Source organism: Hemitrygon akajei, chromosome 22 (genome assembly GCF_048418815.1).
Source record: "Hemitrygon akajei chromosome 22, sHemAka1.3, whole genome shotgun sequence".
Classification (NCBI taxonomy): domain Eukaryota; kingdom Metazoa; phylum Chordata; class Chondrichthyes; order Myliobatiformes; family Dasyatidae; genus Hemitrygon; species Hemitrygon akajei.
The window spans coordinates 66,548,988-66,565,130 of NC_133145.1; the positions used below are offsets into that span (position 1 = coordinate 66,548,988).

A 16,143-nucleotide genomic window follows, 5' to 3' on the forward strand; every position below is an offset into this window, starting at 1 on the left:
TTCTGATATATTTTTGGGAAGGGACTGGATTTCTGCTGTGCCTTTGGGAAGGGACTGGATTTCTGATATATTTTTGGGAAGGGACTGGATTTCTGCTGTGCCTTTGGGAAGGGACTGGATTTCTGATGTGCTTTTGGGAAGGGGCTGGACTTCTGACGTGCCTTTGGGAAGGGACTGGATTTCTGCTGAGACTTTGGGAAGGGACTGGATTTCTGCTGCATTTTTGGGAAGGGACTGGAATTCTGATAAATTTTTGGGAAGAGACTGGATTTCTGCTGCGCCTTTGGGAAGGGACTGGATTTCTGCTGTGTCTTTGGGAAGGGACTGGATTTCTGCTGCGTCTTTGGGAAGGGACTGGATTTCTGATGTGCCTTTGGGAAGGGACTGGATTTCTGCTGCATTTTTGGGAAGGGACTGGATTTCTGATGTGCTTTTGGGAAGGGACTGCACTTCTGATGTGCCTTTGGGAAGGGACAGGATTTCTGCTGTGTCTTTGGGAAGAGACTGGATTTCTGATCTGCCTTTGGGAAGGGACTGGATTTCTGATATGACTGAATTTCTGATAAATTTTTGGGAAGGGACTGGATTTCTGCTGTGCCTTTGGGAAGGGTCTGGATTTCTGATGTGCCTTTGTGAAGGGACTGGATTTCTCATGTGCCTTTGGGAAGGGACTGGATTTCTGCTGCATTTTTGGGAAGGGACTGGATTTCTGATGTGCTTTTGGGAAGGGACTGGATTTCTGCTGCATTTTTGGGAAGGGACTGGATTTCTGATGTGCTTTTGGGAAGGGACTGCACTTCTGATGTGCCTTTGGGAAGGGACTGGATTTCTGCTGCATTTTTGGGAAGGGACTGGAATTCTGATAAATTTTTGGGAAGGGACTGGATTTCTCCTGTGCCTTTGGGAAGGGACTGGATTTCTGATGTGCTTTTGGGAAGGGACTGGTCTTCTTATGCGCCTTTGGGAAGGGACTGGATTTCTGCTGTGTCTTTGGGAAGGGACTGGATTTCTGCTGCGTCTTTGGGAAGGGACTGGATTTCTGATGTGCCTTTGGGAAGGGACTGGATTTCTGCTGCATTTTTGGGAAGGGACTGGATTTCTGATGTGCTTTTGGGAAGGGACTGCACTTCTGATGTGCCTTTGGGAAGGGACAGGATTTCTGCTGTGTCTTTGGGAAGAGACTGGATTTCTGATCTGCCTTTGGGAAGGGACTGGATTTCTGATATGACTGAATTTCTGATAAATTTTTGGGAAGGGACTGGATTTCTGCTGTGCCTTTGGGAAGGGTCTGGATTTCTGATGTGCCTTTGTGAAGGGACTGGATTTCTCATGTGCCTTTGGGAAGGGACTGGATTTCTGCTGCATTTTTGGGAAGGGACTGGATTTCTGATGTGCTTTTGGGAAGGGACTGGATTTCTGCTGCATTTTTGGGAAGGGACTGGATTTCTGATGTGCTTTTGGGAAGGGACTGCACTTCTGATGTGCCTTTGGGAAGGGACTGGATTTCTGCGCATTTTTGGTAAGGGACTGGAATTCTGATAAATTTTTGGGAAGGGACAGGATTTCTGCTGCGCCTTTCGGAAGCGACTGGATTTCTGCTGCATTTTTGGGAGTGTCTGGATTTCTGATAAATTTTTGGGAAGGGACAGGATTTCTGCAGTGCCTTTGGGAAGGGACTGGATTTCTGATGTGCCTTTGGGAAGGGACTGGATTTCTGCTGTGCCTTTGGGAAGAGACTGGATTTCTGCTGCACCTTTGGGAAGAGACTGGATTTCTGATAAATTTTTGGGAAGGGACTGGATTTCTGATGTGCCTTTGGGAAGGGACTGGATTTCTGCTGTGCCTTTGGGAAGGGACTGGATTTCTGATGAGCCTTTGGGAAGGGACTGGATTTCTGATGTGCCTTTGGGAAGCGACAGGATTTCTGCTGCGCCTTTTGTAAGCAACTGGATTTCTGCTGCATTTTTGGGAAAGGAATGGATTTCTGATGTGCTTTTGGGAAGGGACAGGATTTCTGCTGAGACTTTGGGAAGGGACTGGATTTCTGATGTGCCTTTGGGAAGCGACAGGATTTCTGCTGCGCCTTTCGTAACAACTGGATTTCTGCTGCATTTTTGGGAAGGGACGGGATTTCTGCTGTGCCTTTGGGAAGGGACTGGATTTCTGCTGTGCCTTTGGGAAGGCACTGGATTTCTGCTGTGCCTTTGGGAAGGGACTGGATTTCTGATGTGCCTTTGTGAAGGGACTGGATTTCTCATGTGCCTTTGGGAAGGGACTGGATTTCTGCTGCATTTTTGGGAAGGGACTGGATTTCTGATGTGCTTTTGGGAAGGGACTGGATTTCTGCTGCATTTTTGGGAAGGGACTGGATTTCTGATGTGCTTTTGGGAAGGGACTGCACTTCTGATGGGCCTTTGGGAAGGGACTGGATTTCTGCTGAGACTTTGGGAAGGGACTGGATTTCTGCTGCGCCTTTCGGAAGCGACTGGATTTCTGCTGCATTTTTGGTAAGGGACTGGAATTCTGATAAATTTTTGGGAATGGACAGGATTTCTGCTGCGCCTTTCGGAAGCGACTGGATTTCTGCTGCATTTTTGGGAGGGTCTGGATTTCTGATGTGCCTTTGTGAAGGGACTGGATTTCTCATGTGCCTTTGGGAAGGGACTGGATTTCTGCTGCATTTTTGGGAAGGGACTGGATTTCTGATGTGCTTTTGGGAAGGGACTGGATTTCTGCTGCATTTTTGGGAAGGGACTGGAATTCTGATAAATTTTTGGGAAGGGACTGGATTTCTCCTGTGCCTTTGGGAAGGGACTGGATTTCTGATGTGCTTTTGGGAAGGGACTGGTCTTCTTATGCGCCTTTGGGAAGGGACTGGATTTCTGCTGTGTCTTTGGGAAGGGACTGGATTTCTGCTGCGTCTTTGGGAAGGGACTGGATTTCTGATGTGCCTTTGGGAAGGGACTGGATTTCTGCTGCATTTTTGGGAAGGGACTGGATTTCTGATGTGCTTTTGGGAAGGGACTGCACTTCTGATGTGCCTTTGGGAAGGGACAGGATTTCTGCTGTGTCTTTGGGAAGAGACTGGATTTCTGATCTGCCTTTGGGAAGGGACTGGATTTCTGATATGACTGAATTTCTGATAAATTTTTGGGAAGGGACTGGATTTCTGCTGTGCCTTTGGGAAGGGTCTGGATTTCTGATGTGCCTTTGTGAAGGGACTGGATTTCTCATGTGCCTTTGGGAAGGGACTGGATTTCTGCTGCATTTTTGGGAAGGGACTGGATTTCTGATGTGCTTTTGGGAAGGGACTGGATTTCTGCTGCATTTTTGGGAAGGGACTGGATTTCTGATGTGCTTTTGGGAAGGGACTGCACTTCTGATGTGCCTTTGGGAAGGGACTGGATTTCTGCGCATTTTTGGTAAGGGACTGGAATTCTGATAAATTTTTGGGAAGGGACAGGATTTCTGCTGCGCCTTTCGGAAGCGACTGGATTTCTGCTGCATTTTTGGGAGTGTCTGGATTTCTGATAAATTTTTGGGAAGGGACAGGATTTCTGCAGTGCCTTTGGGAAGGGACTGGATTTCTGATGTGCCTTTGGGAAGGGACTGGATTTCTGCTGTGCCTTTGGGAAGAGACTGGATTTCTGCTGCACCTTTGGGAAGAGACTGGATTTCTGATAAATTTTTGGGAAGGGACTGGATTTCTGATGTGCCTTTGGGAAGGGACTGGATTTCTGCTGTGCCTTTGGGAAGGGACTGGATTTCTGATGAGCCTTTGGGAAGGGACTGGATTTCTGATGTGCCTTTGGGAAGCGACAGGATTTCTGCTGCGCCTTTTGTAAGCAACTGGATTTCTGCTGCATTTTTGGGAAAGGAATGGATTTCTGATGTGCTTTTGGGAAGGGACAGGATTTCTGCTGAGACTTTGGGAAGGGACTGGATTTCTGATGTGCCTTTGGGAAGCGACAGGATTTCTGCTGCGCCTTTCGTAACAACTGGATTTCTGCTGCATTTTTGGGAAGGGACGGGATTTCTGCTGTGCCTTTGGGAAGGGACTGGATTTCTGCTGTGCCTTTGGGAAGGCACTGGATTTCTGCTGTGCCTTTGGGAAGGGACTGGATTTCTGATGTGCCTTTGTGAAGGGACTGGATTTCTCATGTGCCTTTGGGAAGGGACTGGATTTCTGCTGCATTTTTGGGAAGGGACTGGATTTCTGATGTGCTTTTGGGAAGGGACTGGATTTCTGCTGCATTTTTGGGAAGGGACTGGATTTCTGATGTGCTTTTGGGAAGGGACTGCACTTCTGATGGGCCTTTGGGAAGGGACTGGATTTCTGCTGAGACTTTGGGAAGGGACTGGATTTCTGCTGCGCCTTTCGGAAGCGACTGGATTTCTGCTGCATTTTTGGTAAGGGACTGGAATTCTGATAAATTTTTGGGAATGGACAGGATTTCTGCTGCGCCTTTCGGAAGCGACTGGATTTCTGCTGCATTTTTGGGAGGGTCTGGATTTCTGATGTGCCTTTGTGAAGGGACTGGATTTCTCATGTGCCTTTGGGAAGGGACTGGATTTCTGCTGCATTTTTGGGAAGGGACTGGATTTCTGATGTGCTTTTGGGAAGGGACTGGATTTCTGCTGCATTTTTGGGAAGGGATTGGATTTCTGATGTGCTTTTGGGAAGGGACTGCACTTCTGATGTGCCTTTGGGAAGGGACTGGATTTCTGCTGAGACTTTGGGAAGGGACTGGATTTCTGCTGCGCCTTTCGGAAGCGACTGGATTTCTGCGCATTTTTGGTAAGGGACTGGAATTCTGATAAATTTTTGGGAAGGGACAGGATTTCTGCTGCGCCTTTCGGAAGAGACTGGATTTCTGCTGCACCTTTGGGAAGAGACTGGATTTCTGATAAATTTTTGGGAAGGGACTGGATTTCTGATGTGCCTTTGGGAAGGGACTGGATTTCTGCTGTGCCTTTGGGAAGGGACTGGATTTCTGCTGTGCCTTTGGGAAGGGACTGGATTTCTGATGAGCCTTTGGGAAGGGACTGGATTTCTGATGTGCCTTTGGGAAGCGACTGGATTTCTGATGTGCCTTTGGGAAGCGACAGGATTTCTGCTGCGCCTTTCGTAAGCAACTGGATTTCTGCTGCATTTTTGGGAAGGGACGGGATTTCTGCTGTTCCTTTGGGAAGGGACTGGATTTCTGCTGTGCCTTTGGGAAGGGACTGGATTTCTGATGAGCCTTTGGGAAGCGACTGGATTTCTGATGTGCCTCTGTGAAGGGACTGGATTTCTGCTGCATTTTTGGGAAGGGAATGAATTTCTGATGTGCTTTTGGTAAGGGACAGGATTTCTGCTGAGACTTTGGGAAGGGACTGGATTTCAGATGTGCCTTTGGAAAGCGACAGGATTTCTGCTGCGCCTTTCGTAACAACTGGATTTCTGCTGCATTTTTGGGAAGGGACGGGATTTCTGCTGTGCCTTTGGGAAGGGACTGGATTTCTGCTGTGCCTTTGGGAAGGGACTGGATTTCTGATGAGCCTTTGGGAAGGGACTGGATTTCTGATGTGCTTTTGGGAAGGGACTGGATTTCTGCTGTGTCTTTGGGAAGGGACTGGATTTCTGATGTGCCTTTGTGAAGGGACTGGATTTCTGATGCACCTTTGGGAAGGGACTGGATTTCTGCTGTGTCTTTGGGAAGGGACTGGATTTCTGCTGCGCCTTTGGGAAGGGACTGGATTTCTGATGTGCCTTTGGGAAGGGACTGGATTTCTGCTGCATTTTTGGGAAGGGACTGGATTTCTGATGTGCTTTTGGGAAGGGACTGGATTTCTGATATATTTTTGGGAAGGGACTGGATTTCTGATGTGCTTTTGGGAAGGGACTGGATTTCTGCTGCATTTTTGGGAAGGGACTGGATTTCTGATGTGCTTTTGGGAAGGGACTGCACTTCTGATGTGCCTTTGGGAAGGGACTGGATTTCTGCTGCGCCTTTGGGAAGGGACTGGATTTCTGCTGTGTCTTTGGGAAGAGACTGGATTTCTGATCTGCCTTTGGGAAGAGACTGGATTTCTGCTGCACCTTTGGGAAGAGACTGGATTTCTGATAAATTTTTGGGAAGGGACTGGATTTCTGATGTGCCTTTGGGAAGGGACTGGATTTCTGATGTGCCTTTGGGAAGCGACAGGATTTCTGCTGCGCCTTTCGTAAGCAACTGGATTTCTGCTGCATTTTTGGGAAAGGAATGGATTTCTGATGTGCTTTTGGGAAGGGACAGGATTTCTGCTGAGACTTTGGGAAGGGACTGGATTTCTGATGTGCCTTTGGGAAGCGACAGGATTTCTGCTGCGCCTTTCGTAACAACTGGATTTCTGCTGCATTTGTGGGAAGGGACGGGATTTCTGCTGTGCCTTTGGGAAGGGACTGGATTTCTGCTGTTCCTTTGGGAAGGGACTGGATTTCTGCTGTGCCTTTGGGAAGGGACTGGATTTCTGATGAGCCTTTGGGAAGGGACTGGTTTTCTGATGAGCCTTTGGGAAGGGACTGGATTTCTGCTGCATTTTTGGGAAGGGACTGGATTTCTGATGTGCTTTTGGGAAGGGACTGGATTTCTCATGTGCCTTTGGGAAGGGACTGGATTTCTGCTGCATTCTTGGGAAGGGACTGGATTTCTGATGTGCTTTTGGGAAGGGACTGGATTTCTGCTGCATTTTTGGGAAGGGAATGAATTTCTGATGTGCTTTTGGGAAGGGACAGGATTTCTGCTGAGACTTTGGGAAGGGACTGGATTTCAGATGTGCCTTTGGGAAGCGACAGGATTTCTGCTGCGCCTTTCGTAACAACTGGATTTCTGCTGCATTTTTGGGAAGGGACGGGATTTCTGCTGTGCCTTTGGGAAGGGACTGGATTTCTGCTGTGCCTTTGGGAAGGGACTGGATTTCTGCTGTGCCTTTGGGAAGGGACTGGATTTCTGATGAGCCTTTGGGAAGGGACTGGTTTTCTGATGAGCCTTTGGGAAGGGACTGGATTTCTGATGTGCCTCTGTGAAGGGACTGGATTTCTGCTGCATTTTTGGGAAGGGACTGGATTTCTGATGTGCTTTTGGGAAGGGACTGGATTTCTGATATATTTTTGGGAAGGGACTGGATTTCTGCTGTGCCTTTGGGAAAGGACTGGATTTCTGATATATTTTTGGGAAGGGACTGGATTTCTGCTGTGCCTTTGGGAAGGGACAGGATTTCTGATGTGCTTTTGGGAAGGGGCTGGACTTCTGACGTGCCTTTGGGAAGGGACTGGATTTCTGCTGAGACTTTGGGAAGGGACTGGATTTCTGATGTGCCTTTGGGAAGCGACAGGATTTCTGCTGCGCCTTTCGGAAGCAACTGGATTTCTGCTGCATTTTTGGGAACGGACGGGATTTGTGATAAATTTTTGGGAAGGGACAGGATTTCTGATGTGCCTTTGGGAAGAGACTGGATTTCTGCTGTGCCTTTGGGAAGGGACTGGATTTCTGCTGCATTTTTGGGAAGGGACTGGATTTCTCCTGTGCCTTTGGGAAGGGACTGGATTTCTGATGTGCCTTTGTGAAGGGACTGGATTTCTGATGTGCTTTTGGGAAGGGACTGGATTTCTGATATATTTTTGGGAAGGGACTGGATTTCTGATGTGCTTTTGGGAAGGGACTGGATTTCTGCTGCATTTTTGGGAAGGGACTGGATTTCTGATGTGCTTTTGGGAAGGGACTGCACTTCTGATGTGCCTTTGGGAAGGGACTGGATTTCTGCTGCGCCTTTGGGAAGGGACTGGATTTCTGCTGTGTCTCTGGGAAGAGACTGGATTTCTGATCTGCCTTTGGGAAGGGACTGGATTTCTGATATGACTGAATTTCTGATAAATTTTTGGGAAGGGACTGGATTTCTACTGTGCCTTTGGGAAGGGTCTGGATTTCTGATGTGCCTTTGTGAAGGGACTGGATTTCTCATGTGCCTTTGGGAAGGGACTGGATTTCTGCTGCATTTTTGGGAAGGGACTGGATTTCTGATGTGCTTTTGGGAAGGGACTGGATATCTGCTGCATTTTTGGGAAGGGACTGGATTTCTGATGTGCTTTTGGGAAGGGACTGCACTTCTGATGTGCCTTTGGGAAGGGACTGGATTTCTGCGCATTTTTGGTAAGGGACTGGAATTCTGATAAATTTTTTGAAAGGGACAGGATTTCTGATGTGCCTTTCGGAAGAGACTGGATTTCTGCTGTGCCTTTGGGAAGGGACTGGATTTCTGCTGCGCCTTTGGGAAGGGAAAGGATTTCTGCTGCGCCTTTCGGAAGAGACTGGATTTTCTGCTGCGCCTTTCGGAAGAGACTGGATTTCTGCTGCGCCCTTGGGAAGGGAATGGATTTCTGCTGCGCCTTTGGGAAGGGACTGGATTTCTGCTGCGCCTTTGGGAAGGGACTGGATTTCTGCTGCGCCTTTGGGAAGGGACTGGATTTCTGCTGTGCCTTTGGGAAGGGACTGGATTTCTGCTGTGCTTTTGGGAAGGGACTGGACTTCTGATGTGCCTTTGGGAGCGGACTGGATTTCTACTGAGACTTTGGGAAGGGACTGGATTTCTGCTGCGCCTTTCGGAAGCGACTGGATTTCTGCTGCATTTTTGGGAAGGGACTGGATTTCTGATAAATTTTTGGGAAGGGACAGGATTTCTGCTGCTCCATTCAGAAGCGACTGGATTTCTGCTGCATTTTTGGGAAGGGACTGGATTTCTGATAAATTTTTGGGAAGGGACAGGATTTCTGCTGTGCCTTTGGGAAGGGACTGGATTTCTGATGTGCCTTTGGGAAGAGACTGGATTTCTGCTGTGCCTTTGGGAAGGGACTGGATTTCTGCTGCATTTTTGGGAAGGGACTGGATTTCTGCTGTCCCTTTGGGAAGGGACTGGATTTCTGCTGAGACTTTGGGAAGGGAATGGATTTCTGCTGTGCCTTTGGGAAGAGACTGGATTTCTGCTGCGCCCTTGGGAAGGGAATGGATTTCTGCTGCGCCTTTGGGAAGGGTCTGGATTTCCGATGTGCCTTTGGGAAGGGAATGGATTTCTGCTGTGCCTTTGGGAAGGGACTGGATTTCTGATGTGCCTTTGGGAAAGGACTGGATTTCTGCTGTGCCTTTGGGAAAGGACTGGATTTCTGATGCACCTTTGGGAAGGAACCATGGATGACAAGTGAGGTGGAAAATCTAGTCAGGTGGAAGAAGGCAGTATACATATGGTTTAGGAAGCAAGGATCAGATGGGTCTATTGAGGAATATAGGGTAGCAAGAAAGGAGCTTAAGAAGGGGCTGAGAAGAGCAAGAAGGGGGCATGAGAAGGCCTTGGCGAGTAGGGTAAAGGAAAACCCCAAGGCATTCTTCAATTATGTGAAGAACAAAAGGATATCAGGAGTGAAGGTAGGACTGATTAGAGATAGAAGTGGGAAGATGTGACTGGAGGCTGTGGAAGTGAGCGAGGTCCTCAATGAATACTTCTCTTCGGTATTCACCACTGAGAGGGAACTTGATGACGGTGAGGACAATATGAGTGAAGCTGATGTTCTGGAGCATGTTGATATTAAGGGAAAGGAGGTGTTGGAGTTGTTAAAATACATTAGGATAGATAAGTCCCTGGGGCCTGATGGAATATTCCCCAGGCTACTCCACGAGGCAAGGGAAGAGATTGCTGAACCTGGTATGAGAATATCTGGGGACCTGTATGACGTTCTGACTCTGCTAGCTCCATCAGGGGCACAGCCCTCCCCACTATCGACAAAATCTTTCAAGGCAATGCCTCAAGAAGGTGGCATCCATCTTTAAGGACTCTCACCATCCAGGTCACGGCCTCTTGTCATTACTACTGGGAAGAGGTACAGGAGCCTGAACACCCACACTCAACATTTTAGAAACCTAACCTAACCAAGGGACAAGTTACAATGACCAATTAACCCACTCAGTATGCCTTTGGACTGTGGGAGAAGACCAGAGCACTCATGGAAAACTTATTCATTCTACAGGGAGAACATACAGATTCTTTACAGATGGCATCAGAATTGAACAAACTCTGGAACACCCCCAGTTGTAATAATAACTTTCCAACTCAATTCTACTTCCTTTACACTCTGCCCAAGGGATTGGATTGATCCCAGCTGCTGAACCTGACAAAAACCTCCTCCTTCTAACCAAAGCCTCTCTATCCAGGGTTGCCTAATCCTGCCAGCTTCACCCTTCACTCTGACAACAACGTGCAGAATTCCTTGTCTCACTTTTAAAAGACATGATAAAGGTATACAAGATATTAAGAGGAACAGATACAGTGGACAGCCAGCGCCTCTTCCCCAGGGCACCACTGCTCAATACAAGAGGACATGGCTTTAAGGTAAGGGGAGGGAAGTTCAAGGGGGATATTAGAGGAAGGTTTTTTTACTCAGAGAGTGGTTGGTGCGTGGAATGCACTGCCTGAGTCAATGGTGCAGGCAGATACATTAGTGAAATTTAAGAGACTACTAGACAAGTATATGGAGGAATTTAAGGTGGGGGGTATCTGGGATGCAGGGTTTAACATTGTGGGCTGAATGGCCTGTACTGTGCTGTACTATCTATGTTCTATCTAAAAGCCTCCAACTTGTCAGATGTCCCTTTAGTGGTTTGCAGCCTCTCCCAACCAAACAGCGTGATGGCCATTAACTTGTGGACCTTTCTCTTTTTCTGTAATAATTTTAAAACTGTCAGAACTATGAGCACAGATTGCACCATTCCTTCACTGTCCCATCTACCCTCCAGCTTCACTCCCCAGCAGGAGGTCCAATGTTGCCCCATCTCTGGTAGGACCACCTGCATATTGTTTGGGAAGATGATCCTGCACATAGTTAACAGGTTTCTCCCAATGTAAATAGCCAATGTTAAAGTCACCCACTATTATAAACCTCTTGTATCCACAGCTCTCTGTGATCTGCCCAGCTTTGCTGCCCATTGACTATGAGGGGGGAAGGAGCTGTGTACAATCTTATCAAAGTGACCTCTCCTTATTCTTCAGCTCCACCCTTATGCCATCATTGGACATCCAATCTAAAGACCTGAATGACTATCCAATCAAAAAGCACAGCTCTCTTCTCTCTTACCCCACCTCTATCAGGCCTGTACCCTGGACAATTAAGCTGCCATTCCTGCCTTCCTTCAATTATGTTTCTGTTATAGATTAATACCCCAATCCCATGTACCTAGCTGTCTCCTAAACTAATCTACACCATCTATCTTGCATTTAATTAAATACAGTTTAGTTTACCTAGAGCACTACAGCACAGTACAGGCTTTTCAGACCACAATGTTGGAACAAACTTTAACCTATTCTAACCTTTCCTTCTACATCGCCTCCCATTTTTCTATCAACTATGTGCCTAGCTAAGAGTCTCTTAATTGCCCTTAATGTATCTGACTCTACCACCACCACTGGCAGCACATTCCACACACCCACTGCTCTCTGAGTAACAAAACCCTACCTCTGACACCTCCCTCAGAACGTTCTCACCTCCTGCCCTGCCCCCACCTACTGAAAAAACTTACCTCTGACATCCCCCTTAGAACGTCCTCACTCATTGCCCTGCCTCATCTACTGAAAAACCTACCTCTGACACCTCCCTCAAAACGACCTCACTCCGTCTGCCCCACCCCCTAAAAAAACCTTAGATAGCCCCCTCAGAACATCCTAACTCCTGCCCTGCCCGTTCCACCTACTGACCTTGCTCGTTTTAACTTCTACATTTCCCTCAGCTTGGTTGGCATGGGCGAGTTGGGCCGAAGGGCCTTCTCCCCTCTCCCCCCCCACCCCCCCTCCCCGCCCCCGACCAGACACACTAGCAAATCTGCCAGGCAAGACATTGGTCCCCTCCAGTTCAGGTACAACCCGCCCAGAAGAGATTCCAATGATTGACGAACCTGCTCCCCAACTACAGATTCCTCTGCCTATTGTCTGATTCAGCACTTGGTACTGGGAGTAATTCAGACACGACAACGCTGAAGGTCCTGCTTTTTAATCTTCCGCCTATCTCACCCCATCTTGCGTCTACCTCTGGCCTGTGCCCTCCACCTCGGACATGTCCTTGACCCCGGAACCCGGGAGGCAACACACCACCCTGGTGTCTTGTTGGAGACCATACGGAGCGCCCCCTTGCACCGCAATTCTCCCAGTCTCCAGAGCCAGTTCTGCTCCCTTGTTCCCTCACCTTTTCCTGAGGGGCCGTTCTTACCCCCGGTGGGAACTCGTTAGCAGAGGTAGGGGGACGAGGCAGAGAGGCGTGGGTATGACCCACCAACGGGGTTATCACGGGGTGAGGGCTCCCACCCTAGGTGCAGACAGAATGTTCCTTCTGAGGATGGGGAACCGGGAATTCTCACATCAGGTTATGGAGCCGTTCAGCCACTCCTGGGGAGAAATTGGTCTCTCCCCTCCGTATGGGAGGTTCAGAGTAACCGACAGAACCTAAGGCTCTGTTTTTACCCGAGGGGAGACTATTCCCTGACTGTGCTGGCGGAAGGCCCAATCCCGCTCCCATTTCTTATAACAAACTTTGTCCCCGTTAACGATCGGGGCCACGGTGTCTTCCAGTTATCGGCTGGGGCCCGGCACTGGTAAATGGAAGGGTCCCGGTCCCGGTCCCGTCCCGTCCCGTCCCGTCAAATCACGGGTTACTGCATCTTCCCGTTACCGGACGGGACCTCTCACCTCGTCTCCCTCCACGAAGCGCAGCCCCATCTGAATGAAGCGCTGCACCGGCAGGAAGCCGCCCGGTTCCTCGGCCACCGCATCAAACACGAGCTGTAGTTTCTGCACAAACTCGCCCAGAGATTCCTCCTCCGCCGCCGGCGTCTCGGCCACCTCCATCCCCTCTCGCTGCTTGCAGCAGTCGGTCGTCGGGCTTTCGGAAGCCGGCCGCCATCAGCACCGAGCCCAGGGCCAGCGCCGAGCCGGTGACATCACTCTCTGGGAGAGCGCAGTACCAATGCAGCACAAAGACAGACCCTCGGCGTGCAGGGCAGCCCCGCTGCAGCACAAAGACAGAACCTTGCTTGCAACGCAGCACCGGTGCAGCACAAAGATAGACCACCAGCGTCAAATGCAACATCAAAACAGCACTGAAGCAAAAGACAGACCCCAACATCCAACACAGCACTGCAATGCAGCAAAAATGCATATCACAGGCACCAAATATCGCACGACAGCAGCAGAGAGACCAATGGCATCAAACACACCAATACAGCAGGCAGGAGTGTCCTGCATCAGAAACAGCAATAATTCAACTCAAGTGCATTCCCTTGGCAATAAGCATAGCTGATCATCTCCTGATATAAAATATGGCACTAATGCTGTGTGGCCATAGAGAAGCTGTAATGTGGGAACGGTCCGGTGTGTGAAGGAAGTGGGAACAGGGTCTGGTGTGTGAAGGGAGTGGGAGTGGGAACAGGGACTGGTGTGTGAAGGAAGTGGGAACAGGGTCTGGTGTGTGAAGGGAGTGGGAGTGGGAACGGGGTCCGGTGTGTGAAGGGACTGGGAATGGGAACGGGGTCTGGTGTGAAGGGAGTGGGAACGGAGTCTGGTGTGTGAAGGGGAGTGGGGACGGGGTCTGGTGTGTGAAGGGAGTGGGGACGGGGTCCGGTGTGTGAAGGGGAGTGGGAACAGGGTCTGGTGTGTGAAGGAAGTGGGAACGGGGTCCGGTGTGAGAGGGAGTGGGAGTGGGAACGGGGTCTGGTGTGTGAAGGGAATGGGAACGGGGTCCAGTGTGAGAGGGAGTGGGAACCGGATCCAGAATGTCAAGGGAGTGGGAGTGGGAACGGGGTCCGTTATGTGTGGGAGTGGGAACGGGGTCCGGTGTGAGAGGGAGTGGGAACGGGGTCTGGTATGTGAGGGAGTTGGAGTGGGAACGGGGTCCGGTGTGTGAAGGGGAGTGGGAACGGGGTCCAGTGTGTGAAGCCGAGTGGGGACGGGGTTCGGTGTGTGAAGGGGAGTGGGAACGGGGTTCGGTGTGTGAAGGGGAGTGGGAACAGGGTCCGGTGTGTGAAGGGAGTGGGAGTGGGAACGGGGTCCAGTGTTGGAGGGAGTAGGAACGGGGTCTGGTATGTGAGGGAGTTGGAGTGGGAACGGGGTCTGGTGTGTGAAGGGACTGGGAATGGGAATGGGGTCTGGTGTGAGAGGGAGTGGGAACGGGGTCCGGTTTGTGAAGGGAGTGGGAATGGGAACGGGGTCCAGTGTTGGAGGGAGTGTGAACGGGGTCTGGTATGTGAGGGAGTTTGAGTGGGAACGGGGTCCGGTGTGTGAAGGAAGTGGGAGTGTGGACGAGGTCCGGTGTGAGAGGGAGTGGGAATGGGGTCCAGTTTGTGAAGGGAGTGGGAATGGGAACGGGGTCCAGTGTTGGAGGGAGTGGGAACGGGGTCTGGTATGTGAGGGAGTTGGAGTGGGAACGGGGTCCGGTGTGTGAAGGAAGTGGGAGTGGGGACGGTGTACGGTTTGAGAGGGAGTCAGAACGGGATCTGGTGTGTGAGTGGGAGTGGGAACGGGTTCCAGTGTGTGAGGGAGTGGGAGTGGGAACAGAGTCGGGTGTGTGAAGGGGAGTGGGAACAGGGTCCAGTGTGTGAAGGCACTAGGTGCGGGGTCCGGTGTGTGAAGGTGAGTGGGACGGGGTCCGGTGTGTGAAGGGGAGTGGGGACGGGGTCCAGTGTGTGAAGGGTGTGGGAACGGGGTCCGGTGTGTGAAGGGAGTGTGAGGGGGAACGGGGTGCGGTGTGTGAAGGGGAGTGGGGAAGGGGTCCGGTGTGTGAAGGGTGTGGGAACGGGGTCCGGTGTGTGAAGGGAGTGGGAGTGGGAACGGGGTGCGGTGTGTGAAGGGAGTGGGAGTGGGAACGGGGTCCGGTGTGTGAAGGGAGTGGGAGTGGGGACGGGGTCCAGTGTGTGAGGCCGAGTGGGAACGGGGTTCGGTGTGTGAAGGGAGTGGGAGTGGGAACGGGGTCCAGTGTGTGAAGGGAGTGGGAGTAGGAACGGGGTCCGGTATGTGAGGGAGTTGGAATGGGAACGGGGTCCGGTGTTAGAGGGAGTGGGAACGGGGTCCAGTGTGTGAAGGGAGTGGGAATGAGAATGGGGTCCGGTGTGGGAAGGTAGTGGGAACGGGGTCCAGTTTGTGAAGGGAGTGGGAATGGGAACGGGGTCCAGTGTTGGAGGGAGTGGGAACGGGGTCTGGTATGTGAGGGAGTTGGAGTGGGAATGGGGTCCGGTGTGTGAAGGGAGTGGGAATGGGAATGGGGTCTGGTGTGGGAAGGGAGTGGGAGTGGGAACGAGGTCCGGTGTGAGAGGGAGTGGGAACGGGGTCCGGTGTGAGAAGGGACTGGGAATGGGAACGGGGTCTGGTGTGAGAGGGAGTGGGAACGGGGTCCAGTTTGTGAAGGGAGTGGGAATGGGAACGGGGTCCAGTGTTGGAGGGAGTGGGGACGGTGTACGGTTTGAGAGGGAGTCAGAACGGGATCTGGTGTGTGAGTGGGAGTGGGAACGGGTTCCAGTGTGTGAGGGAGTGGGAGTGGGAACAGAGTCGGGTGTGTGAAGGGGAGTGGGAACAGGGTCCAGTGTGTGAAGGCACTAGGTGCGGGGTCCGGTGTGTGAAGGTGAGTGGGACGGGGTCCGGTGTGTGAAGGGGAGTGGGGACGGGGTCCAGTGTGTGAAGGGTGTGGGAACGGGGTCCGGTGTGTGAAGGGAGTGTGAGGGGGAACGGGGTGCGGTGTGTGAAGGGGAGTGGGGAAGGGGTCCGGTGTGTGAAGGGTGTGGGAACGGGGTCCGGTGTGTGAAGGGAGTGTGAGGGGGAACGGGGTCCGGTGTGTGAAGGGAGTGGGAGTGGGAACGGGGTGCGGTGTGTGAAGGGAGTGGGAGTGGGAACGGGGTCCGGTGTGTGAAGGGAGTGGGAGTGGGGACGGGGTCCAGTGTGTGAGGCCGAGTGGGAACGGGGTTCGGTGTGTGAAGGGAGTGGGAGTGGGAACGGGGTCCAGTGTGTGAAGGGAGTGGGAGTAGGAACGGGGTCCGGTATGTGAGGGAGTTGGAATGGGAACGGGGTCCGGTGTTAGAGGGAGTGGGAACGGGGTCCAGTGTG

At 51.2% G+C, this 16,143-nt stretch overlaps 1 protein-coding gene across 1 annotated transcript in view; it reads right to left on the reverse strand.

Moving 5' to 3' along the window:
• LOC140714846 (rab11 family-interacting protein 4B-like) overlaps positions 1–13,209 on the reverse strand; it is a 136,095-nt gene extending 122,886 nt beyond the window's left edge. Inside the window, exon 1 of the mRNA XM_073026511.1 lies at positions 12,742–13,209. Coding sequence (XP_072882612.1) covers positions 12,742–12,900 — 159 coding nt within the window. The 5' untranslated portion in view covers positions 12,901–13,209. The remainder of the gene's footprint in view (positions 1–12,741) is intronic.
• Between the last annotated feature and the right edge of the window lie 2,934 nt (positions 13,210–16,143).